The sequence below is a fragment of the Marmota monax genome, unplaced genomic scaffold, assembly GCF_021218885.2.
Source record: "Marmota monax isolate L192 unplaced genomic scaffold, Marmota_monax_Labrador192_F-V1.1 WCK01_AAM20220418_F8-fsc00042, whole genome shotgun sequence".
Lineage (NCBI taxonomy): Eukaryota > Metazoa > Chordata > Mammalia > Rodentia > Sciuridae > Marmota > Marmota monax.
In genome coordinates, this window is record NW_026693008.1 from 3,068,871 (window position 1) to 3,095,121 (window position 26,251).

Sequence of the window (26,251 nt, forward strand, 5' to 3'; positions counted from 1 at the left end):
TAAATAAATAAAATAAAAGTTATTGTGTCTAACTACAAAAAAAGAAATTAAAAAGGGAGCGGGTGCTGGGGATGTGGCTCAGGGGTTAAGTGATCCTGGGTTCAATCCCCAATACCAAAAAAAAAAAAAAAAAAGGAAGAATTTTATCAATTTGAATTTATTTTGATGATGCACAATTGTAAATACCTCTTTGAAATAGTCAGGTATGAATTAAGGCCACATTTAACATTTTCAAAGAGGAATAAAGACTGCATGGCTGCTGAATGTAACACATATTGATGCCATTTCCCTTTCACAAAATGATTAAATCAGCTGGATGCGGTGTTGCATGCCTGTGATCCCAGTGGCTCAGGAGGCTGAGGCAGGAGGATCATGAGTTCAAAGCCAGCTTCAGCAGCTTAGTGAGGCCCTAAGCAACTCAGTGAGACCCTGTCTCTAAATAAAATATAAAAAGTGGCTCAGTAGTTAAGTGCCCCTGGGTCCAATCCCTGGTACCAAAACAAACAAACAAACAAACAAACAAAAAACCGAAATCAGATAAAAGTATGGCAGGAAAATCATGAACTTCTGTTGTTGGGTGGACTTCATACTCCCTATATGTTGTTGAATGCATGTTGTAGGCTGTACCAGAGGAGGATTAGTCCTTCTTTTGGAAATAGCAAGCTCAATCTTAATAACATTGATGCTTATTGTTAATCAAAACCCTAATGTTTAAAATGAAGCACTCCCTGTGGATACCTCTAGTGTCCACAGACCCAAATTCTGGACAAGGCGTATTCTATATTTTGGGACTCCTTGCCAGTGTTTCTCATGGAATATACATTTGCTGTTGCTACTGGAGCTAACATAGTTCCTGGAACACAGTAGGAACTGAACAAATTTGTGTGCAGTCGATGATCATTCAACTCAGAATTAGAAGCCATCTTTGAGACTCAGCTTGGGAGGTCCTTATTTTCAATTGTATACTGTATTGGGGGAATACCTCAGTCAGCTTTTTCACCACTGGGACTGAAAGACCTGACCAGAACCATATAGAGGAGGAAGAGTTGATTTGAGGGCTCATGAATTCAAAGATCTTAGTCCATAGAAAGCTGGCTCCATTTCTTGGGGCTGGAAGGGAGGCAGGACATCATGGAGGAAGAGTGTGGTGGAGGGAAGCAGCTCACATGGTGACCAGGAAGCAGACAGAGACCCCACTCTCCAGAGACAAATATGGACCCCAAAGCCACGCCCCCAATGCCCCCTCCTCCAGCCACACCCACCTGCCTCCAGCCACCACCCAGTTAATCCCATCAGGGACTCATTCACTGGTTGGGTTAAGGCTCTCACAACCCAGTCATGTCTCCTCCGGACCTTCCTGCACCGTCTCACATGTAAGCTTTTGGGGGACACCTCATACCCCAACCATAAGAGGGAACGACAGCTATAATAGAAATAGTCCTCCTTCAGATATTTGATATCTAATGGGGGTGAATCAAACAACACCACATCTAACTAGTCATCACTGTTTTTTGCACAAAGAAAAATTTTGCACACAGATCTATGGAAGTTTAGAGGAAGGACAGTTCACAAATCTTCGGCAGGAAGGAAGTAGAGAATGAACAGGCGGGTAGTGAAACAGGTAGCATTTGTGATGGGTCTTTGAGAATGAATCAAATTTTGACTGGCTGCCATAAGGGCAGGTGCCAAGGTCCTACCAGGTGGTCGGCAGAGTCTCAATAATGATGCACAGATAGGAGTTTATACACGATGGCTTAGGGAATGATGAGTGGTTCAGTTTGGCTAAGACTCGGAATCTAGGGAATGGTGGGAGACAGCTCTGAGGAGTAGGTCATGGTTTAGGTGGGCTTTGAATGTTGGTGTGAGCAAAGGGTTGTTATTTCTGTCAATCAGAGATGGCCATGGCCAGTTGCAACAACACAGCTGTATTTTGGAGCGATGGATTGATACAATGGAAATCAGGAGTTAGACTCTTCCATGAGACTAAAAATATGACCCAATAGGATGAATTCTATTTTTTTCCACAGTCTCTCCCCACCTCTCTACCCCCTGTTGCCTGTAACAGTGCAAGAAGTTTTCATGAAGTCCAGATTGGGCTCCCCACCGGCTGTCTCTTCTAATCAGGGACACCGATTCCACGTGGTTTGGTCTTTTTTTTTTTTTTTTTCAATTCTGACTCAACAATTTATGAGTGGGGAAAAGAAGAAGAAAGCCAAAGAAGGCTGTGGGAGATGGTTTAATTGGGGGTTTGAAAGGAGCCACCAGATTTATGCAGAAGCTCCCGGTTGTGACTGCAGCAGGCAGAGTTGGAGCCACTTGTACTGATCTCACTGCGCCCTGACCATCTGCTGGGCTGCCGCAGCCAGAACTGTCAGCCCTGGAGACACCCCAGGATGAGACTTATGAAGGACTTCATTATTAAGAAAAAAAAATAATTCACATAGAATTTTCATGTGTTTGATCTGCCATGCTTGGACAGAATGGTCAAATGCTAATGTCTTGAACTTCACTTATTGAGCTTCAATGAGAAGGTAATGCCAAAGCCAAGGGCACACAGAGCCCAGGTCTGAATCTATGCATATGCCGCCATGCAGATTAATGCCATCTTGGGGCTTTCTGCTTGGTAATTAAAGGCTGACATCCGCATACTTAAACACGGCTTGAACTGAATTTTTGATGTTCCCTTAGTGTCTCAAGTTTCAAAGTAAATATTTCAGGAGCAGCCTCAATACAACAAAACTTTCATATATATATATATATTTTTCCCCCTGGAAAGCAAATTCTCTCTGTAGAGCTTTTTGGGAGACTCTTTCCAGAATAACATACGATCTCCTGGTCTGGGGTAGAGTAAACAGTTGAAATGCAAAGTTTCACTCAGATTCGAGGTAATTTATTATGGATATGTTTTTATGTAGACTTGAAAATATGTACTTCTATCTCCAAAGTATGATAATCGACTTCTGAGATTCAGTTCCTAAGTTAATGACTCAAAATGTGTATAAAGATTTAAATGCAAGCCTCATGATTCATGAGTTGGGAAAATTCAACGCTTTGTAAAATTAAAAGACCAGTGTAAGAAATGTTCAAATAATTTAATTTGTCAGAATATAATGAAACATTATGCAGGCATTCCAAAGGGAAACAACTGGGATTAAGTAATAACTAATTAAAAAGCACAACCAGAGTTATTCTACCTTATTTTTCCTTGGTTCTATGAATAAATAAACATCTTCTATGTACTTAGCACCTAGTTATCATACCAAAAAAATTTTAACTCAGGGCTGGGGTTGTAGCTCAGTGGTAAAGTGCTTGCCTAGCCCTTGTGAGGCACTGAGTTTGATCCTCAGCACCACATATACATAAATAAATAAATAAATAAATGAAATAAAGGTATTGTGTCCATCTACAACTAAAAATGTATTTTGAAAAATCTTTAAAAATTTGTAGACTTAATCCCATAAATTATCTTTTTTTTTTTTTTTGTACTGGGGATTAAGCTCAGGGGCACTCAACCACAGAGCTACACCCCCAGCCCTATTTTGTTTAGAGACAGGGTCTCACTGAGTTGCTTAGCACCTCGCTTTTGCTGAGGCTGACTTCAAACTCGTAATCTTTCTGCCTTAGCCTCCCCAGCTCCTGGGATTACAGGTGTGTGCCACTGGGCCTGGCTATAAATAATCTTTTGATCTTTGGGTTCTTAGTACTTTTTAACAGAAGGAATAAAAACTGTAGAGTTTAAGATAATATCTTTGGCAAGTATCAGAAATCCACAAAGTAGTGATCACAAAAAGAAATTCAGTCGCTTGTATAACTGGAAAGTCTAAAAGTTACTGCTTCAGGCTTGGCTGAATTCAGGAGCTCAATTTTTAATTTTGTCCAAGTCTCTCTATGATTCTCTCCTACTCTCCTCTCTAGGATTTGCTTATTTCTGCTTAACTTTATTCTTTAAAATGATTCCTTTCATATCATGAGCCATGTGGCCACCACCACCTAGACCCATGTATTCCTCCTAGCTTAGTAACTCAAGAAGAAGAAGAAATCCATTTGTGGATAAATCCAAGAGGAGACTTTGGTTGGTTTCACTTTCATTTGAATCACTTCCTTATCTGTGATGTCAGGCATCACGACAGACAGTCCAGCAGGACTGTATCAGTGAGAGAAGATAGTTTCTTCAAAGCAGGAAGCTGTCAGGCCACAGAAGTGTCCTCTGCTCAATTACATTTTTGTTGAATCTATTCCCCCAGTTGAAAATCTCTCCCTTCCATTCAGCTGGTATGTATGTATGTATATATTTATTTATTGGCACCAGGGATTGAACCCAGGGGTACTCAACCACTGAGCCACATCCCCAGCCCTTTTTCTTTTTTTATTTAGAGACAAGCTCTCACTAAATTGCTTAAGCCCTCTAAGTTGCTGAGGCTGGCTTTGAACTTGTGATCCTCCTGTCTCAGCCTCTCGAGCCACAGAAGTGCACCACCACACCTGGCTTCAAGCCTTTTTACCTTGAATGAGTTCCTACATGTTCCCAGGACAAATTTCAAAGTATTCTCTAATGTGTTCCTTTGATAAGGATTCTGCTAATAAGCCATGGAGATGAGATCCCTGATGGGAGAAAAGGCTAAAGGGCCCGCAGAAAACCCAACCTCTGGAGTTTGTGCCAATTATTTGAATTTTTAATGAACCGTGAGTAGTAAAACAAGATATTTTTAAACTTCTGGAAGCCCCAGTAAACCTAAGCCTATGTGTCTGAGCGTTGGCTTGTTTTGGGTTCGGAAAAAACAAATTTAGCAAGTAATAAGTATAGTTGGCTATCTTTGGGAGTGTGGGTGGGGGGATATATCACCAATTTAAAAAATCCATGATAGCAGGAGGGGTGAAAGACTGAGACTCGTCTCTCAGCTAATTGTTCCAATCAGGTTTTCCAAATTCCAAATTAATGTTATGCCATTACTATATTCAGATTGCCGGCTGATCCAGATGCAAGCTCTTGCTACCCGCATCCTGGTTGATTTAATGGATTTGTGCTCTGTTCCTGCCCCTAAGGCAGGAGGTCTGAGTGCCCCGGTGGGAGGGAACTAGCCAAAAGGAGGGGAACAGAGCGATGGTGGGCAGAGTGAAGTACCATATTACAGCGGATTGCATTTGCCTGTAAAGAAGCTTATGCTGAGTTTGAAAGCTCAAAGAATAAAAAAAAAATCATATAAAACGGGGTTTGATATTGACAGAGCAATAAGAAGCCTTCCCCAGCATTTCTCAAGAAGAGAAAGTCAATAGAGTTTGCATCCACCTGTCTTTCAGCCCTAACATCTGTGGAGATCTAATGAATACTAGCAGCTTAAAAAGCACAGTACGAGACCAGGGTAGCTAATACTAAGGCTGGTAAAAATGAGGGCTCACTTTAATGAGCCCCTGCCGAGCACAGGTTGTAATGGCTTTGCGTGTAATAACTCATTTAATCTGACCAATCCTCTTGTAAGTTGTCTCCACTTCACAGGTGAAGGATTGGAATTATAGAGTGGTCCCAGATCCTGCTCAAAGTCACTCAGATGGTAAATGATGGTACTGAAATTTGGACCCACTGAAATTTGGGTATACAGCTTGGGGTCCTACCCACTGCCTCTTATTTTTCTCCTTATGACAAATTATTCCTCAAGATTAGTAGGAATAAAGCTGGGTTTCATTCAGCATTAGGTCCTTAGTACTTAGCACAAGGCCCGGGCCCCAGTGTCTAAACATCCATGATCATTACTCTTTGTTATTATTGTTCTAATTAGTTATACATGACAGTAGAATGCACTTTGATACATCATATATAGAGGGAGTATAATTTTTCATTCTTCTGGTTGTACACGGTGTAGAATCATGTAGTCATACATGCACATAGGGTAATAATGTCCAATTCATTCTAAGGTCCTTCCTCCTCCCATACCCCCTCCCCTCCCTTCACTCCCCTCTACCTAATCTAAAGTAATTCTATTCTTCCCTAGACCCCCACCTCTTATTGTGAATTAGCATTTGAATATCAGAGAAAACATTCTGCTTTTGGTTTTGGGGATTGGCTTATTTCACTTAGCATGATATTCTCCAGCTCCATCCATTTACAGACAATTTTATTCTTCTTTAAGGCTAAGTAATATTTCATTGTGTGTGTGTGTGTGTATTTTCTTTATCCATTTATCTGTTGAAAGGTACCTAGGTTGGTTCCATAGTTTAGCTATTGTTCAACATCTTTAGCAATTAGAGAAACGCAAATCAAAACTACTCTAAGATTTCATCTCACCCTCATCAGAATAGTAATTATCAAGAATACAAACTACAATGAATGTTGGAGAGGATGTGAGGAAAAGGTGCACTCATACACTACTGGTGGGAATGCAAATGGGTGCAACCATTATGGAAAAGGGGTTGGAGATTCCTCAGAAAACTGGGAATGGAACCACCATTTGACCCAGCTATCCCACTCCTTGGTTTATACCCAAAGGATTTAAAATCAGCACACTACAGTGATGCAGCCACATCAATGTTTATAGCAGCTCAACTCACAATAGCTGAACCATGATCATTACTCTTGAATCCAAGAAAAACTTGCTATCTTTAAAGAAGAGTGAAATTATGGCATTCGCCAGTAAGTGGTTGGAGTTGGAGAATATCATGCTAAGTGAAATGTACCAATCCCACAAAACCAAAGACCAAATGTTTTCTCTAATATGCGGATGCTAATTCTCAATAAGGTAGGGAGTACTAGGGAAGAATAGCATTACCTTAGATTAGGTAGAGGGAAGTGATGGGAGGGGAGGGGAGGGGTTGTGGAGATAGGAAAGATAGTAGAATGAAACAGACATTATTACTGTATGTATATATGTGACTGCATGACCAATGTGATTCTGCAACATGTACACTCAGAAAAATGAGAAGTTATATCCCACCTATGTATCAAAATGCATAAATGCATTCTACTATCATGTATAACTAATTAAAACAAATTAAAAATTAATTAAAGAAGGAAGAACTACATAAATTTTTACTTGATTGAAAAACTAAAAACCAGTAATATTTTGCTCCTTTCTTTCCTAACTCTATAGCATTTTGAACATCTCACTGAGGCTACTTGGGGTAGCCCTTGGGGTAACCAGTGCTCTAAGTTGCTTGGAACTCTTCAGCTGGCTCTAATTCCATAGCTGGAGATGGGGTCTGCAGCAGTATAAGAGTATCCCGAAGGCTTTGGGAGCATGCAGAGTCCTTTGATGGGTATCATCTAAAACTGGTGGAAGAATGGAGTTTGTCGCCATGTTCTTCTTGGATGTCAGCTAGATCACAGGGGAGCTTTTGGGAAAGAGGCTGCACAGCTGCACTTGGGGGACAAGATCTTGAGTGCATGTGTGCTGGGGTAGCTCAGAGAGAGCATAAGAGGTCAGAGGGCATTGCAGTAGCCAATAGCTAGCTGTGAGGTTCATGGATCAAACAAACAAATGTAGAGGCAGAGAGTTCTCCAGGCGTGGAATTATTCAGAGCCAAAGAAGTGACTTTTTAAAAATTTGTTTTAATTAGTCATACATGACAGTAGAATGCATTTATGTACTTTGATGTATGATACGTAGATGGGATACAATTTCTCATTTTTCTGAGTGTACATGTTGCAGAATCATATTGGTCATGCAGTCACATATACACATACAGTAATAATGTGTGTTTCATTCTACTATCTTTCCTATACCCACCTCTACTTCCCTCCCCTCCCTCTACTTAATCTAAGGTGACGCTATTCTTCCCTAGTGACCCCCAGCCTTATTGTGAATTAGCATCCACATATTAAAGAAAACATTTGGCCTTTAGTTTGTGGGATTGGCTTATTTTGCTTAGCATATCGCTCTCCAACTCCATCCATCTACTGGCAAATGCCATAATTTCACTCTTCTTTAAAGCTGAGTAATATTCCATCGAGTATCTATACCACATTTTCTTTATCCATTCATCTATTGAGGGACACCTAGGTTCTATAGTCTAGCTATTGTGAATTGCGCTGCTATAAACATTGATGTGGCTGTGTCACTGTAGTGTGCTGATTTTAAGTCCTTTGGGTATAAACCAAGGAGTGATATAGCTGGGTCAAATGGTGATTCCATTTCAAGTTTTCTGAGGAATCTCCATACTGCTTTCCAGAGTGGTTGCACCAATTTGCAGTCCCACCAGAAATGTGTGAGTGTACCTTTTCCCCCACATCCTCGCCAACATTTATTGTTGATTGTATTCTTGATGATTGCCATTCTGACAGGAGTGAGACGAAATCTTAGAGTAGTTTTGATTTGCATTTCTCTAATTACTAGAGATGTTGAACACCTTTTCACATATTTGTTGATCAATTGTATTTCTTCTTCTGTGAAGTGTCTGTTCAGTTTATTAGCCCATTTATTGATTGGGTTATTATTATTATTATTATTATTATTTTGGTGTTAAATTGCTTGAGTTCTTTATATATCCTGGAGATTGGGAGAGAATCTTTACCACATGTTCCTCCGATTAAGAAGCAACTTTTGAGCTGAAGGCAGAGGTAATAAAAAGCTTTTGCCTCTGGGGCAAAGCTCTTCATTTTCCTTTGCCATCATTTTTTATATCTCAATAATAGAATTTAAAAATATACCAAGCTCTAAAAGTTATCTTAAGGATTTGTAAGGAAAATGTTTTAGTCAGTTTTTTTCGCTGCTCTGACTAAAAGATCTGACCAGAACAACTGTAGAGGAGGAAAAGTTTATCTGGGGGCTCAGGGTTTCAGAGGTCTCAGTCCACAGACAGCAGACTCCACTCCTCGGGGCTCGAGGGGAGGCAGGACATCATGGAGGAAGAGTGTGGTGGAGGGAAGCAGCTCACATGGTGATCAGGAAGCAGAGAGAGACTTCACTCTCCAGATACCCCAAGGCTCATCCCCAGTGCCCACCTCCTCTAGCCACACCCTATTCTCTTCCAGTCACCACTCAGTTAATCCCATCAGGAGATTGATTCACTGATTGGGTTAAGGCTCTTGTAACTCAATCATTTCTCCTCTAAACCTTCATTGTCTCACACATGAGGTTTTGGGGGACACCTCACCTCCAAACCATAACAGAAGACATTTGAAAAGTGCCTGGTGCAGTGCTAGGCATACAGTAGGTGCTCAATGGTTGGTGTTCATTGCTCCAAGTCAGGCTTTCTGAACCCCAGCAGTACTGACAGTTGGAGCTGGATATTTCTTTGTTTTGGTTGTTCAGAGCACTGTGGGATGTTCAGCAGCATTTCTGACCTCAACCCTGGTAGATACTTGCAATTTCCCCTCAGTAGTGACAATGAAAAATGTCTCTGGACATTGCCAAGTGTCCTATGGCAGGAGTGTGTGTCTTAGTTCATCTGTGTGACTTTTCTAAGAAAACACTTGAGATTGGGTCATTTATAAAGATTACAAGTTAATTTTCTCATAGTTCTGGAATCCGGGAAGTCTTTGATCAAAATGCCAATGTTTTGTTGTCTCATGATGTCTGTTCTCTCCTTCCAAGATGGTACCATGTTCTGCATCAAGGGGAAGGGAGTACTGCCATTCCTTACATGGTAGAAGGCAGAAGGGAAAGGAAATCAAACACCATATAAAGACTGTTTTATAAAGGCCTGAATCCCATTGGTAAGGGAGGAACCCTCAGGGCCCAGTCTCCTCTTAAAAGTCCACCTTCTGACATTGTCACTTTGACAATACACGAATTTGGGGGTGGGCACAATTTTGTGGTTTAAATTTGTCCCCAAATGCTTGTGTTGCCAAAGTGATGGAAGAGGTGGGCCTTTAAGAGGTGATTATCCATGAGGATGATTCCTTTATCAGTGAGATTAAACCCCTTACAAAAGAGGCTCCACGCAGTGTTTGGCCAGCCTCTCTAACACAAGGACACAGTGTTTTTCCCCTCCAGGGGATATGGCCACAAGGTGCCATCTCCAAGCAGAGAGTGGTTCTTGCCAGACAGCAAACATGCTGGAACCTTCGGTCTTGGACCTTCCAGCCTTCAGAACTGTGAGAAATAAATTTCTGCTTTCTATATTTCCTGTCTCAGGTCTTTTGTTATAGCAGCACCCTTGGACTAGGATGGGGTGGGAGTGTCAGAAGCAAAACTGCCACCATCCTTCTCCCCATGAGTTAAACACCACTGGTCTAATTGGGAGAGGGAACAGTTCCCTCTGGTGCACTGGGCCAGAGAGTGGACACATTTCACATGTCATTCTGTTTTAAATGAAAATAGAAAATGCACAAGGAAAACACATTTGGGGTTTGGCCACCTTCCTGCTGGGTTCTGATTTTCTAACTGAATGGTGAGTCCCTAAAAGGAGAAAAAAAATCTGACAGAAATGGATGGAGCTGCAACTGACATTTTCCATGAGCCCTTTTCAGGACAGGCTCCAACAGAGGAGGAGGAGAGCCGTGGGCTCTGGAAGATCCACACTGATCCTTCAAACGGTTCATTGCCTTTATTAAAGCTGTTGGGCTGCAGCTCATCTTTGTATTTAACTAGCTAATTAGAGAAACATGGTACCAAATACAGTGGGAATTCATTTAAATTACTTTCATTTAAATTGTAATGAAGAGTTCACTAATCATGAAGAAACCTGAAAAGGAGTTGCAAATATAAACTTTGATAGAACACACAGATGATATGCTCAGAAAATCTGCCGGCCTCCAAATGCTTGGGCATTATCTTTTATTTTATTTGGTGGGGAGGGTGGGGCTAAGGATTGATCTCGGGGGCCCTTGACCAGCCCCTTTTTATGTTTTATTTAGAGACAGGGTCTCACTGAGTTGCTTAGTGCCTTGCTTTTGCTGAGGCTGGCTTTGAACTCGTGATCCTCTTGCCTCAGCCTCCAGAGCTGCTGGGATAACAGGCATGCCCCATCCTGCCTGTCTGGAATTATCTTTTAAGTAAGTTCATGCCATGGAGTGTATTCACTTGTAGGCAGAGTTACGCTATGGTTTAGATGTGAAGCGACCCCCAAAGGCTCGTGTATGCGACAATGCCAGAAGGTTCAGAGGTGAAATGGCTGGTTTATGAGAGTTGTAACCTAATCAGTGGATTAATCCACAGATATGGATTCATTGGGTGGCAACTGTAGGCTGGTAGGTAGCATGTGGCTGGAGGAGGTGGGTCACTGGGGACATGCTCTTCTCATCAGGGACAAAACATAAACCCCCAAAGCATGTCCCCAGTGACCTGAACTGCTTTTCCCCGCCATGTCCTTCCACCTCACCTTGGGCCCAGAGCTCTGGAGTTGGCCCAACAAGGACTGAACCTCTGAAGCCATGAGCCAAAATAAACTTTTCTTCCTTTATGTGAGGTCTTTTGGTCACAGCAACAACAACAACAAAAAATCTGACTAAAACATACACTTCCTCCTCCGACTTACCAAAGACCATCTATATTCCTCTTGTAGACTATTTGCCAGGAATTTCCTGATAGAGCAAGATGGGAACTTTGGCAGTCTAAGAGCTGACAGGCTGTGGTTTTGCACGCTGACACACAGCATCTCTGCTTTACTGAATTTAACCATAGAGGCTTGCAGTGGCTAATGGTATCTTATAATCACAGTAACAGAAGCAGGAAATACAGCAACGGGGAAAGAACAATCCCCCTTTAGGCTTAGTGCAGTGAAAGTCCCTAAGCTGTGTGACCTAAGAGCCCCTAGGCTGTTGACAAGTTTTTATCATATAAGGAACATAGAATGCACCCTCCAATAGAATTGCACCTACTCCCTTGCTTTGATGTACCACAAACTTGCTTATGATTTTCCTTACCACACCACATGCTCTTAATTCATATACATATGGTGCGCCCATTGAAGATACTTATGAAGTGGAACTGATATGATCACACACACACACACACACACACACACAGAGAGAGAGAGAGAGAGAGAGAGAGAGAGAGAGAGAGAGAGAGAAGAGGAGACTTCCTAATAACTTCCAAATAGCTCAGGGAGTGCAAAATTTGATTTCCATCTGTGATTACAACCAAGTAAAGGTGTTGCTAATGGGAAATAGCCTTGGGTTCTTGGAGCATTCAGAGCTGGCCTGCTTCCTCTTCTCCTACCTTAGTGATGGCCTCTGCCTGTGCTTGACAACGAGGAGCCTGGTTTTCTACTGGGGAGGTTAAAAAAATCTACCTTCCAGACATAGAACAGAGTGAGTGGGATACAAGGAACAGAAAAGTGACTTGGAGGCTTGCTCTAGCCGTAGTGATCTGAGAAGCAGTTCTGAGTCGAGTTCTAGCCTCAGGGACTGGGGGGTAGGAGAGGATGCTTGGGGTGGAGGGACCAGAGGAAAGCAGGACAGTAAGGGCTGTGATCAATTAAAGGAAGATGTCGGCCATTTCCCTTTGTAGAACTAGGGCACTACCTAGTAATGGTCAGGAGAATTATTAAAATTAGTGACAATAATAACATTACCATCAGGTACCATTGACGGATCACTGACGGTGAGTCTTTCACTGGGCAAAGCCCTTTGAGGGCAAGAACTCTCTGTCCTTATAGCACCCATGTGATATGGATGTTATTGTTCTCGGTGCAGTAGAAATAACAAGCTTCCCACTGTTAAGTAATAGGTCCTGACAGCACAACTAAATCAAGAACGCCATAATTGAACCACTGTGCTTAAGATCATCAGGCAGACAGTTTCGATATTTGTTTTGCCATTAACTTCTTCTGACATTGGCCAAGTTTCTCATCGCCCACGGACTCATTTTTGTAATGCCTGGTGCTCAATAAAAAGGAATCAATTTGAATCGGTAGAATGGGTCCAGTTCTCATCGCTCTATTTGTCTCTCTGGATTGTCTTGAGGCTAAATGGGGAAATTTGAAAATATTTGAAAGGCAGTGGGCATAAAACAGATGTGAGCCATGATACCCGAGTGTGTCTGCAATGGGTAAATGGTTCTAGTCCCATAAACTCCCTGTGGTCAACCTGGTCTCCTTGATGACAAAAAGGGATTTTGAGTAACCTGGTCTTTTCGCTCCCACAGACTCTTAAGATGCATATTGTCCACTTCTCTGATTATTAGACTGTTTACTTTAAACCAAACTTTCCTTCAACACGGATTCATGGAAATGTGGGATGGGGTTGAGTGGCTGCTCCAACTCAGAACATCCGGCCAGCTTTGTAAGGTCAGTTACTCTTTTAAACCTCCTTTACATGAACATGAGGAAAACCCACAGCCTCACTGTTTGACATGAGATCTGAAGATGGCTCAGAAGATCCTGTCACAGAAATCTAGGCCAGAGATGGGCTTTAAAACTATACTCTAAGGAAACATGACAAAATGATATAACCAGATGTGGCATTTCAATTCCGCAATCATGAACCATTCAAGTGGCCATTTCTGCTTTCTGAGAGCTGATAGCCATTCATCTGTACAAGAAGGCACTTTACCGTGGTGACGTACAGTAGCCGGCTGATTCCTTTGCCCTGGTTTTTCTTGCTATTGTGTCATTTAGTATCATTAACAATTAACGTTACTTGGAAAGACATTCCGATTCTCATTTTTACTTCAAGGTGGGTAATTCTGTATGAATTCCGTAGATAATTTTCTTTTTCTTTGGCAACAGATAAGCTTAGCCTCAGTTTGTTTGAAATTGCTGACAGCTGCGTATAAACATTTAGGAACCAATCCTGGTCATCCCTGATTCATAATAAACATTGATCTTGGCCATTTTTAAAGCCTGTTTTTCCTCTCTTTGCATCTTCTATCTGCCATTCAAGTAGAACCTTCTTACTGTTCAAGCATCATAGACTCATGGCAGTCTTTCTGTAACTCCAAGTGGATTTTGATGGCAAATTAAAAACCTTCTGTGACTGTCAAATGAGCAGAAGACACCAGGTGACATGGGGTGCAAGTTATCTATTCCCAGAGTAAGAAAATGTCCCTGTGTACAAACCCATTCGCCTTATGTACCTTCACCCCTCTAACTTCTGTAGCACACTGTCCATAGGATTTGGGACCCTCTGACATGCAGGAGTTTTGGGCCCTGGATTTGGGTCCAAACACTGCCCTCTGCCTATTTAAGTGATGTGACCTATGAGAGCTGACAATTTTTCCAAGCCTCCTTTTCCTCTTCTACAAATGCAGAAAATAATACAAACTCAGGTTTTATTAAATCAGCTAAACACATAGTAGAAGCCCAAGCATTAACAGCTGATATTGCTAATATCAGTTATTATTATTATCACAGCTGTCATTAGTCTTATTTGTATGTGATGTATAGTTTCTTGTTCTAGCGGCTATAAATCAAAATGGGAATTGGTTAATTTTTGGAAGGATACCTAATTTCTTTCTTTTTCTTTAATTTTTTAAATATGAATGGATCATAATATTTTCTTCTGAAATTTATTTTATTTGTTGTTTTTAGATATACATGACAATGGAGTGTATTTGGACATATTATACATACATGGAGTATTGCTCATTTTAATAAGGATCCCCCTTTTGTGGCTGTACATGATGTGGAGTTTCACTGTGGTGTATTCACACATGAACATAAGAAAGTTATGTCTGATTAATTCTACTGTCTTTCCTATTCCATCCCCTCTCCCTTCCCTTCATTCCCCTTTGTCTAATTCAATGAACTTCTATCATTCCCTCCCCCCTTATTATATGTTAGCATCAGCAGATCATTCACATATTTGGCCTTTGGATACCTACTTTCTTAAAACTGATTGAATTAGTTTATCTTAGTCTAATATGGAACTTTGTTGTTTCAGACTAAAAATTGGACTTAGAGAATCCCAAATTACAGATTTTTTTTTTTTTTTTTTGCGGGGGGTGTGTATACTGGGGATCAAACTCAGGGGCCCTTAACCGCTGAGCCAGTTCTCCAGCCCTATTTTGTATTTTATTTAGAGACAGGGTCTCCCTGAGTTGCTCAGTGGGTTCACTAATTTGTTCAGGCTGGCTTTGAACTCACCATCCTCCTGCCTCAGTCTCCCAAGCTGCTGGGATTGCAGGCATGCACCACTGTGCCCAGCTTAGAATATTTTAAAGAAGTATATGTGTTGTCAAAAAGGAACAACAACAAGAAAAATATGGTCATCAGAACAAAAGCTGCTCAAGTTAGGAACAGTAGCCATCTTTCAGAATAAACGGGATTGGGTTAAAATACAAGTATTGTTAACATCTGAACAAAGGCTTCTTTAGTCGAAAGTTTTAAGCACGAGACACCCTTCAGGTATCCCCTCACACTGTGAATTTGCTGCTTGTCATGAAAGGTATAAATATGCATTGTTAGTTTCCCAATCACAGCCTGTCATGGTGGGATTGGGACTGACAGGGTACATCCCTACAGATGTACATGCAGCCTGCCTTGTGACTTGTTGGACTCAGGCTTAAATTAACTTTTATCTGCTAAGTAATGAGCACATCAGTTTTTTAATATCGCAGAAGTTTCATCTTGAAGCCTTTCCTATTTTTATTACTAGAATCATCCCCACCTCGGTCCCTCCCTTCCCCGCATGTAATAAAACAAAAGCTACCTGGTGTATTACACAACTCAGGATTTCATTAGATCCTGCTGGGTGGGAAAGACTATTTACACAGAGACAGAAGAGCATGCCTTTACAAGATGATTTCATAGAAGCAGAATGGGGTTTTATAGAATAAAAATAGATCTTTTCCCATTTATGGGCCAGCTAGCTGGGCCAGCTTCCTCTTTCTAGAAGTCAGAGCATTTCCCTGGACTTGAGAATTCTCTGAGAATGTTTCCATGTCCCCAGGAAATGGATGCATGCTGGGGTCATGGTATATGCATGGCCATCTCTTTTTTTCTATGTACCTACCTACCTGCATCATGGGAGAAATGAGACCACTTAGGTGACTCTGTACTCTGTTAAAGCTTTTTTTTTTTTTTTAAGACTACTGGCTCCAATCTAGGATGAAATAAAAGTACCCTTACCCAAATGTTTAAGTTCTTCTTTTTACTCCATATTCTCTAAGTTAACCAATTAAAGTGCTGCAAATCTGAACTTTTATCTAGTTCAACTTAAGCAGAGTTGTAAAAACACACCTTTCTCCCAGTTATCCTTCTATGATTATTTCAAGGTTCAGTTCTCCATCATGTGTGGATTAGAGGTTTATAAAATTTATTTTACTTGCATGCTCCCTGAAAGAATTTCCAAAAAACTATGTGACTACTTGTGTAAAGTCAGCACTTAATTTTGTTTTTCGTGAAAGTTTTAATAGTTGCGGATATTGTAATTTCTGGCACGTTCTCAGTATTGACATTTAAAAGTATAGCTGTGATCTCAATTTTTAAACAACACAATATTTACTTGATTTTTTGATCATCCATTAAAATTTATAAATAAATTCTTCAACAGTTGGAAAATTTGCTTCTTTTGTTCCCTCACAGAATTACAGATATAGCATTTTTGAAAGAATTTTATATTTCTTTATTTATATTTCTATTATATTGTGTGTTTTTTAATTTTATATTTCTATGTGACAAAAATATGTATACAAACTTAAATTACTTTTTAACTACATATGATCCTAAGGACTTAAGTATTATAGTTCCCTTTTGATTGGGCAATCATTACAAGAATTATTAATGCACAATTTTCCAAAACAAAAAAATGTATTACAAATTTTATAAGTAATCTTTAAATAATTACTGAAATTTAAAAAGTAAAAATTTCATTGAAAATTTATATTTCTTGGATGGGCTGTTTTTTTTTTTTCTTCAAACAGTTTATAAATATTTGGCAAATATTATCATCATTTTCTAGAATGGGACATGATACAGCATAGATTTGATTGCCATTTTTTTATGTTATAGCTGTATATGTTGACAAAGTTTGCTTGTATAAATGAGTAGGTGGGAATAGATGGACTTTTGTCATAGCAATATCATTAATTTCCTTATATTTAATTTATGTGCCCTGATTACATGGTTATCTATCATCAAAATTTATTTTAGTTTATTTTTAATTTTTAAGAATTATTTTAGCTTTCTCTTTATACATCAAAAATTGTTTTTTAATGCTTTATCAACTGATGAGGACTTTTAATTTTATTGAAAGCAAAACATTGAAAATCTCCTTATGTCCAAAAAAAGTATATTAGCCAGGCATAAGGCTCCTCACTTTTTCAACAGAGTACCAACATTTCAAATGATTCTTTTTCTTTAGTGCCTCAAGTGTGTTGTAAATCTACTGAGTGGTAAGATTTGGGATGGTATGGAAGGATGCTTTTCTTTAAAATGTGAGTAGACGATCATTATAATTTGGATAGTCAATGTTCCCCAAAGGCCAATATGTTCCAAGTATGGTCTCCAGGGTGGTGCTGGTGGGGGGTGAACCCTGGGGGAGGTGGGATCTTGGGGGATTCATTAAATCAAGGGATTGTTGGCCTCTGAACCCCTCCTCTGTTGCTCTCTTTTCCTTCCTGACCTTGACATGAACAATTTTCTGTCACATACTTTCACTATTTGGTGTCCCCACCCGGGGCTGGAATCTCTAAAACTGTGAGTCAAAATAAACCTTTTTCTCTTTATATGTTAATTACCTCAAGTGTTTTGTTATAGTCATTTTTTAAAAGTTAAATGTGATTAAAAAAAGAAAGCGCTGTCTTCAGAGTCAGGGCATTCTCAGGAAGACAGATTTTATGCAAATATATACATAAAGATTGGGAAATGTGATTTTTTTTTTTTTTTGCACCAGGGATTGAACTTATTGGTGCTTAACTGCTAAACCACATCTGCAGCCCTTTTTTATATTTTATTTAGAGACAGGGTCTTACTGAATTGCTTAGGGCCTCCATAAATTGCTGAGGCTGGCTTTGCACTCTTAATCCTCCTGCCTCAGCCTCCCAAACTGCTGAGATTACAGGCCTGGGCCACGGTACCCTGTGGGCAATTCGAAATTTATTTCCTTAAAATTACCCATGCCCGTGTGCTCATCAGAATTTCTGAATCCTTCTAGATTATATGCATGCCCATGTTTGGATATGCTGGGTTATATTGATTTCACCTGTAGGAGTCCTTGGCCCATTCTACAAAGCAAAGGAAAGTGGGGGTAGAGAGAGAGAGAGAGAGAGGGAGAGAGAACAAATTTCATCTTAAAGTAAGTTGCACTCTGCCCAGACTATCATGAACAGAGGAAATAACACATTTTGAATTCGCACAAATCATACCGTCTACATAACCAGTGATCAAAAGGACCAAGTCCAGAATGCTGGGATCATAAGTGAATCCAAAGCAAGCCTCACCACTCCTTCCTCCCTCTCAGGAGATTTCCAGCCACTTATTTCAGAAGGGTTTCCAGCAGGTCTTGGGCCACATTTCCAAAGGCAGGGGGTGGGGGGACTCAGGAGAGGGACAGGCATCACACACTTGTCCCCATCCAAGAGGTTTGGATGAAGAGAGAAAAATGATCTCCTTTCACATCCCTGCCCCCAGGGCCTAGGTCCCCGGGACACCTTTGCAGCCTTTGCCAAAAAAGCGCCAGAGGACAAAGAGAAAACCACTCACGATCAACGGGCCCCGGTTGTTTTCTCGGTACTTGTTCTGGAAGAAAATGTAAACCACGGTGGCGGCCAGAGAGTAGAGGAAGGCGAAGACGGCGACCGTGACGAAGAACTCGGCCGAGGACGAGGAGTCGCCGATCAGAGCCAGCTTCTGGCGCTCCTTGCCCTCGCAGGTGGGCACCTCGAAGGTCACCTGGTGCAACCTACACGGCAGGACAGAGGAAGAGGCTCTTTAAGGGCTCCCAGCTCTGGTGTCCTGGACCCTGGCTATGTCCCCCAGCTCCTTCCTCTTCTGCTTTGAACTGTCACCTGATTGCAACCTCCATGCCAGCCCCCCCCCCACCTTTGGGGGGCTTCTCAGTTATGCCAAGCATGGTCCTGAGTGTCTGGTCATGGACAGCTCTCTTTCCCTAAATGACTCTGCCCCTGATCTTTCCCATGCTGTCTCCTTGGTATTCAGGCATCAGCTTGAACACCCTCCTGGGAGAGGATTTGGCTGAGCATTGATCAAGAGTAGTTCCGTTGGCTGGTTGAGGGAGCGGGTGCCTGTCATCCCAGCCACTGGGGAGGCTGGGGCAGGAGGATGGCAAATTTGAGGTCAGCCTCAATCATTTGGTGAGGCCCTAAGCAATGTAGTTAGACTTCATCTCAAAATAAAACATAAAAGGAGCTGGGGGGACTGGGGTTGTGGCTCAGTGGTAGAGCGCTTGCCTTGCATGTGTGGGGCACTAGGTTCAATCCTCAGCACCACATAAATAAATAAAATAATAAAATAGAGGTATTGTGTCCATCTATAACTAAAAAAAAAAAAGAGAGAGAGAGAGAGAGCTGGGGATGTGGCTCAGTAGTTAAGTGCCCCTGGGTTCAATCCCCAGGACCAAATAATGATGATGATGATGACAATAATAATATAAAAAGTAGCTCTTTTGCTTTAGACATCTTCCACCACATCACACTGTTTAATCTTATTTGCAGCAGTCATTACCAGGCAATGACTGGTCATGAATGAGTCTCTTATCTCCATGATAGTGGGGCATCTTGGTTTTCTTCTCAGTATCCCCCAAATCCAGCCTCTGTTAGGCACTCAGTATTTGGAGAAGTAAATGAGCATTCTTTTTTTAAAAAATAATTTTTTAAAAATATACATTTTTTTCTATTTTGATAAAGGTACAGTTTATCTATTTTTTTCTTTTATTATTAATTCTTTTGATATAACATGTAAGTCCAAATCCAAGATTATAAAGATTTTTCCCTTCCAAGAATTTTATGATTTTTTGGCTCTTATACTTTGGTCATTGATTTATTTTGGTTTCATTTTTATAAGTGGTGTAATGTAGCTGTCCAACCTCATTCATTGGCATGTTTTCCCTGCACAATTTGTTGATGAAACTGTTGTTTTTTCCATTAAAGGGATTTGCACCATTATCAAAAATCAATTGGCCATAAATATAGGGATTTTATTTTGAACCTTGACTTCTGTTCTGTAGGCCCACATGTCTGTCCTTACGAATGTACTACACTGGTTTGATTACTGTAAATTAGAGTTACAAAATTAGGAAGTGTGAGTCCTTCAACTTTGCTCTCTTTCTCAAGAATACTTTGAAAAAGTATTCTGGGCCCTTTGCAATTCCATATGCGATTGAGGATCATCTTTTCCATTTCTCAATAAAAGATTGTTGGGATTTTGATACAGATTGAATTCAATCTCTCAGTGTCTTTGGGCAATAGTAATATCTTAACAGGATTGAGTCTTTTAATGCATGAATGTGGTGTTTCCTTCTATTTAATTTTGATAATTTAAGTGTTTTAATGATAATTTAAATAATTATTTAATTTATTTCAGCATGCTTTATACTTTTTTATGCTTTATAACTCTTAGTGTATAATCTTTATCTTCCTTGGATAAATTTATTCCAAAGTAGTTTATTCTTTTAAATTATTATCAGTGGAATTATTATCAGTGGAATTATTATCAGTGGAACAAAATGGAAGAAAATATCTGAAAATTGTTTATCTGATAGGGCATAATATGGAGGACATATAAAGAACTAAAAATCAGTAACAAAAAGATAATGCAACTTAAAAACAGGCAAAGGACTTGAATAGACATTTGTATGAAAGAGACATACAAATGGCCATAATATCCTTCAAAAGATGCTAAACATCACTATTCACTAAGAAAATCAAATCAAAATCACCTCTACCTTCAAACTCACTAGGATAGCTATAATTTTACAAAATGAACAAAAGGTGTTGGTAAGGATATAGAGAAATTGAAATCCCCTTATATTGCTGCTAGGGAATGTAAAATTATATGACACCTATGAAAAATAGTTTTGTGGTTCCCAAAAAACTTCAACATAGAATTACCATATGATCTACTGATTCCACTTCTAGATTTACACCCAAATTGAAGAGTCAAAAATAGGGAATCAAATAGACACTCACATCCCAATGTTCAATGAAGTATCATTTCAACATTAACATGATATACACAATGCCAGCATCCATCAACAGATAAATGGATGAATAATATGTGCTATAGATATACAGTGGAATATTATTCAACCATAAGAATAAATGAAGTTCTGTTACAGGCTACAACCTGAATGAAATATATCATCCATGCAAAGTGAAATAAGTCAGATACAAAAGGATATGCATTATATAAGTCTGCTTACATGAAATCTCTAGAATAGGCAAATTCATAGAGACAAAAAGCAAATTAGACATTATTAAGAGGTGGGGAAGGGGAAATTTAGAAGTTATTGCTTAATGGTTGTATAGTTTCTGTTCAAAATCATGAAAACTTTGGGAAATAAATCATGGTGACTGTACAACAACAAAAAAAAAAAAAATAATAATTTTTTTAGTTGTTGATGGACCTTTATTTTATTTGTTTACACATGGTGCTGAGGATTGAACCCAGTGCCTCACACATGCTAGGCAAGTGCTCTGCCACTGAGCCACCAGCCCAGCCCCCAGTGTGAATGGGCATTCTCGAGTCTGTCTATCAGGATGACTGATAGTCTGATAGTCCTAATTAGATGGGGCTTTTAAAACTTCTACTTTAAAAAGAAAGTTCTATCTTTTTAAAGTAGAAGTTTAATAGATTGCTTAATAGATTGCTTGGTAGAGAAAAATAAGATGCTAGAGCAATGCTTTCTGCTTAGCCAATGTCACCTAAGGAAGGTGACATCCAATAGTTTATGGCGTGAACTAGAACAAAGTGGTCAACTGGAACTCAGTCTAGAAACCAGTTCTCCAGAAAGGACCAGGAGGGAGGCACCTGGACAAAAAACATGAAGGAGGCTTATTTATATCAATAAAGCATCACTTGGAAAATTATGCACCTGGAAATTCACAACTTACCCTTAGAATTTTTTTTTTTTTTACTAAGCAAATTTTGGTCTTTTTCAAATAGATTGTTGTGCACATTTTCTTCCAATTTAGATAGCAATGGTCATGATTAAGTAATAATGATAATGACAACTAACATATTGGAACATTTCTTATGCACCAAACACTTGGGTTTTGAATACATGATTGAATTCAATGCCCACGATGAACCTGATAATGTAGTAACTTAACTGCACTTTCCCTTTGCAGATGAGGAAACCGAGGCGTACAAGAGTCAGGTAATTCTTCCTAAGGAACATAGCTCATGATTATTGAGCCAGGGATTTAAATCTGCTTCTGAGTTCAGAGTCAGACCTTTTAACATCTATGTTAACCTGTTTATATTAAGTAATGAAGACATTAACTCGCAGGAATTTTTTTTTTTCAAAGTGAAACCTGTGGACTAATGGCCTTAGAAACTCTAGGCATTCTAGCATACATTCAAGGGCCCCATTTCAGACTTCCTGAAACCTCTAGGAGAGAGCCTAGTTGGCAGCTAGAGCAGACAAAAATCCAGTTCACTTAATTTTTTTTCTTTTTCTCTTTCTTTTCTTTCTTTTTTTTTCTTTTTGGTAACAGGGCTTGAAACTACAGGTGCTTAACCTCTGAGCTACATCCTCAGTGCTTTTTATTTATTTATTTATTTTGAGGCAAGGTCTCACGAAGTTGGTTGGGTCCTTGACTAGCCTCAAACTTGTGATCCTCCTGCCTCAGCCTCCTGAGTCACTGAAATTATATGCATGGACCACTATGTCTGGCTTGCCCTCCCTCCCTTCCTTCCTTCCTTCCTTCCTATCTACTGGAAATGGAATCTAGGAGTGTTTTACCACTGAACCACATCCCCAGCCCTCTTCATTTTTTAATTTAATTTAATTTAATTTAAATTTTTATTCATTCCTTCATTTATTTATTCAGAGACAAGGTCTCACTGAGTTGCTTAGATCCTCACTAAGTTGCTGAGGCTGGCTTTGAACTCACCATCCTCCTGCCTCAGCCTCCTAGCTGCTGGGATTAAAGGTGTGCACCACCATGCCCAGCCAATTTCTTTATTTCTTAAAAGCATTCATTTTTTTGTTTGTTTGTTTACTACTTTACTAAAGAAAGAACTATCTACAAAGTCCTTTTGATTTTCCTTGTGGCTATGGAGCTTGTCCACAGTCCTTTCCTTAACAAACACTGAGGTGTTCAGCTGCAGTAAAATTCAGGAGGTGGTTATTTGGCAGAGCCCCTTTTCTGCCTTGCTGGGTATACGGAAATATTCCTCAACAATTTTTCCTGTAGGAATATTTAAAAATGAGGGAGATTGAAGAGGTAGGTACTCATGTCAATTCTGAAACAGGTGATTCGGAGTTCACACCCTTTCTCTGTGTTTAATGTCATTCACTTAACACAGTTTTTGACAGTCAGCAACTCTATGCTTTACACAATGGCTGATGCTGGGGTGGGGTGAGGAATAAGGAGATGGAATGATCTCTGTTTAGCTTGAACGAAGCTATTTCCTTTACAGAGAGATGATAGATTTTCTGAGAGGAGCCCTTGCCCAGTCTGGGGGTGGGAGGGTCCGGGTAAACCTCCCTTGTGAGAGCCATCCTTCCTCTGCAGCTTGAACATGAGTAGAAATTACCCAGATCTAAAGTTAAGAAAGGAAGCGCAATAAGATCCCATTTTGCATCCACTAGGTTGACAACACCAGACAAGATTACAGGATGGCAGTCTTAACAGGCGTTGGCGGGGATGTGGGGAAATTGCAGCGATCATACATGGTCCATGGGAAAGTCAAATGGAGTGCCCACTTTGGAAGACAGACCCTGGCAGTTCTTCAAATAGTCATACACAGAGGCATCATAGGATCTGATTCCACCCCTGAGACGCATATGGGAGAGACATACTATTTGGTTACATAAAACTTGTGCCAGAATGTCCACACGACATTATTCATAACAGCTCCAAAGTGGAAATAAGTCAAATGTCCATCAACTGATAAAAGGGTGCAGTGTATCCAGAGGTTGGGATGTCATTTGTCAATGAAAAAGTAACCCACCTCAAGATCAGTGGGTCTCCACTGTGACAGTTCCCTTGACTCAAATGTGGAATCTGGGTCTGAATCTGTGTGCAGGGGAACAACAGGAGTGGGAGAGTAAATAATTGTTCTTTTTCAGGACCATCAGTTGAACAGCAGTATCTTTTCCCTTGCTAACTCACTGCATTGACTCGGAGAAATTGTTAATTGTGCTTGTGTGCACATGACAAAAACAAACAAACAGACAAAAAACAACTTAAAAATCTGCTTTGCTAGGAAACAATCAAAAACGTGAAGAGAGAGAAAATCTTTGTCACCTGCACCTGGGATACAGCATCAATCTCCAGGATATATAAAGAACTCAGAACACTTAACACCAAAAAATCAAATAACCCAATCAATAAATGGGCAAAGGAACTCAACAAACACTTCACAGAAGAAATAGTCAACAAATGTATGAAAAAAATGATCAACATCTCTAGCAATTAGAGAAATGCAAATTAAAACTACACTGAGATTTCATCTCCAGTCAGAATGGCAATTGTCAGGAATACAAGTAACAGTAAATGTTGGCGAGGATGTGGGAGAAAAGGTACACTCATAAGTTGTTGGTGGGACTGCAAACTGGTGCAACCACTCTGGGAAGCAGTATGGAGATTTCTTAGAGATCTTGGAATGGAACCACCGTTTAATCCAGTTTTCCCACTCCTCAGTATATCCAAAAGACTTAAAATCAGCACATTATAGTGATGCAGCCACATGAATGTTTATAGCAGCTCAATCCACAATAGCTAAGCTATGGAACCAACCTAGTGCCCTTCAACAGATGAATGGATAAAGAAAATGTGATATCTATACACAATAAAATATTACTCAGCCTTCAAGAAGAATGAAATGATGGCATTTGCTGGTAAATGGATGGAACTGGAGACTACCATGCTGAGTGAAATAAACCAATCCCCTCCAAAACAAAGGCAGAATGTTCTCTCTGATATGTGGATGCTAACCCACAATAAGTGTGGGAGGGAAGAATAAACCATTGGATTATACAAAGGGGAATGAAGGGAAGGGAGGGGGATAGGAATGGGAAAGACAGTGGAATGAATCGGACATAACTTTCATATGTTCATATATAAATAACAACCAGTGAAACTCCACATCACGTACAATCAAAAGAATGGGAAGTTATAGGGGCTGAGGTTGTGGCTCAGTGGTAGAGTGCTTGCCTCACATGTGTGAGGCTCTGGGTTCGATCCTCAGCACCACATAAAAATAAACAAACAAAATAAAGGTATTGTGTCCATGTACAACTGAAAAAAAATTTAAAAAAAAAGAATGAGGAGTTATATTCTGTGTATGTATGACATGTCAAAATACACTCTCATATCAAAAAAGAACAAATAAAAAATTTTTAAAAATCTGCTTGGCTTATTACTATCTGAGCAGTTAGCCCAATAACTCTGCTGGGATGAGATGAGAAGAAAGAGATCAAATGGAAGTGACGTTCTAAACCAGTGCCTAATCTAAGGAAAGGGGTGGAGGACGATTTATAAAGGAAGAGTATGGCAGAAGAAATAGTCAACAAATTATCAACACCTCTAGCAATTAGAGAAATGCAAATTAAAACTACACTGAGATTGAGTATAATAATTCATGTCATTCAGTGTTTTGAATGCTGCAAACACACATATACACAAGAAGGTTCTCTTAAGCAACAGTTATGTTTATATATAAATATGGCATGTATGTGTGTATATATAAAAACCGTGCTCTCTCTCTCTCTCTCTCTCTCTCTATATATATATATATATATATATATATATATATATATATATATACACATATATATATATATATATATATATATACACACACACACATATATATAACTGCTACATATATTAATTTGAAAGAGGAGAATTTATAGTCAGCATGTGTTTTGCAGCTATAATCACTGTAGAATGAGGTCTCATTAATTTTAGAACCTAAACTAGGGGGAAAACTATCTCATAGAGATAGAGCCTATCCGTGGCCAGCATCTGGAAGCTGAGGATCCCTCTGATCTTGCAGAGAGCAATTGCTGAGACTGTGAAAGGTACCAAATCCAATTTGTTGATTTCAAATGTATGATTCCCTTCTCGGCTGACCTGACCCAATCAAGGGGTAATTGAATCTGGCTGGGTTTTACTGCATACTGCATTCTATCAACGAAAGCCCTCCATTTTACAGTAGTTTCCTTGAGGGGGAAGAAAAAAAGCAACTTTTGATACCAAGGCCTAAATGGGGTTATTTAAAGCATTTCACGGATTCGCCAATTAAC

General features: G+C 39.8%; 1 protein-coding gene across 2 annotated transcripts in view; it reads right to left on the reverse strand.

Annotated features, from left to right (window-relative positions):
* The window catches only part of Synpr (synaptoporin), a 341,624-nt gene that overhangs the window by 39,144 nt on the left and 276,229 nt on the right, over window positions 1-26,251 (reverse strand). For both annotated transcript variants that reach the window (XM_058582084.1, XM_046452949.2), the window contains one exon: window positions 18,517-18,715. In XM_058582084.1, the coding sequence (XP_058438067.1) occupies window positions 18,517-18,715 (199 nt within the window). The remainder of the gene's footprint in view (window positions 1-18,516; window positions 18,716-26,251) is intronic.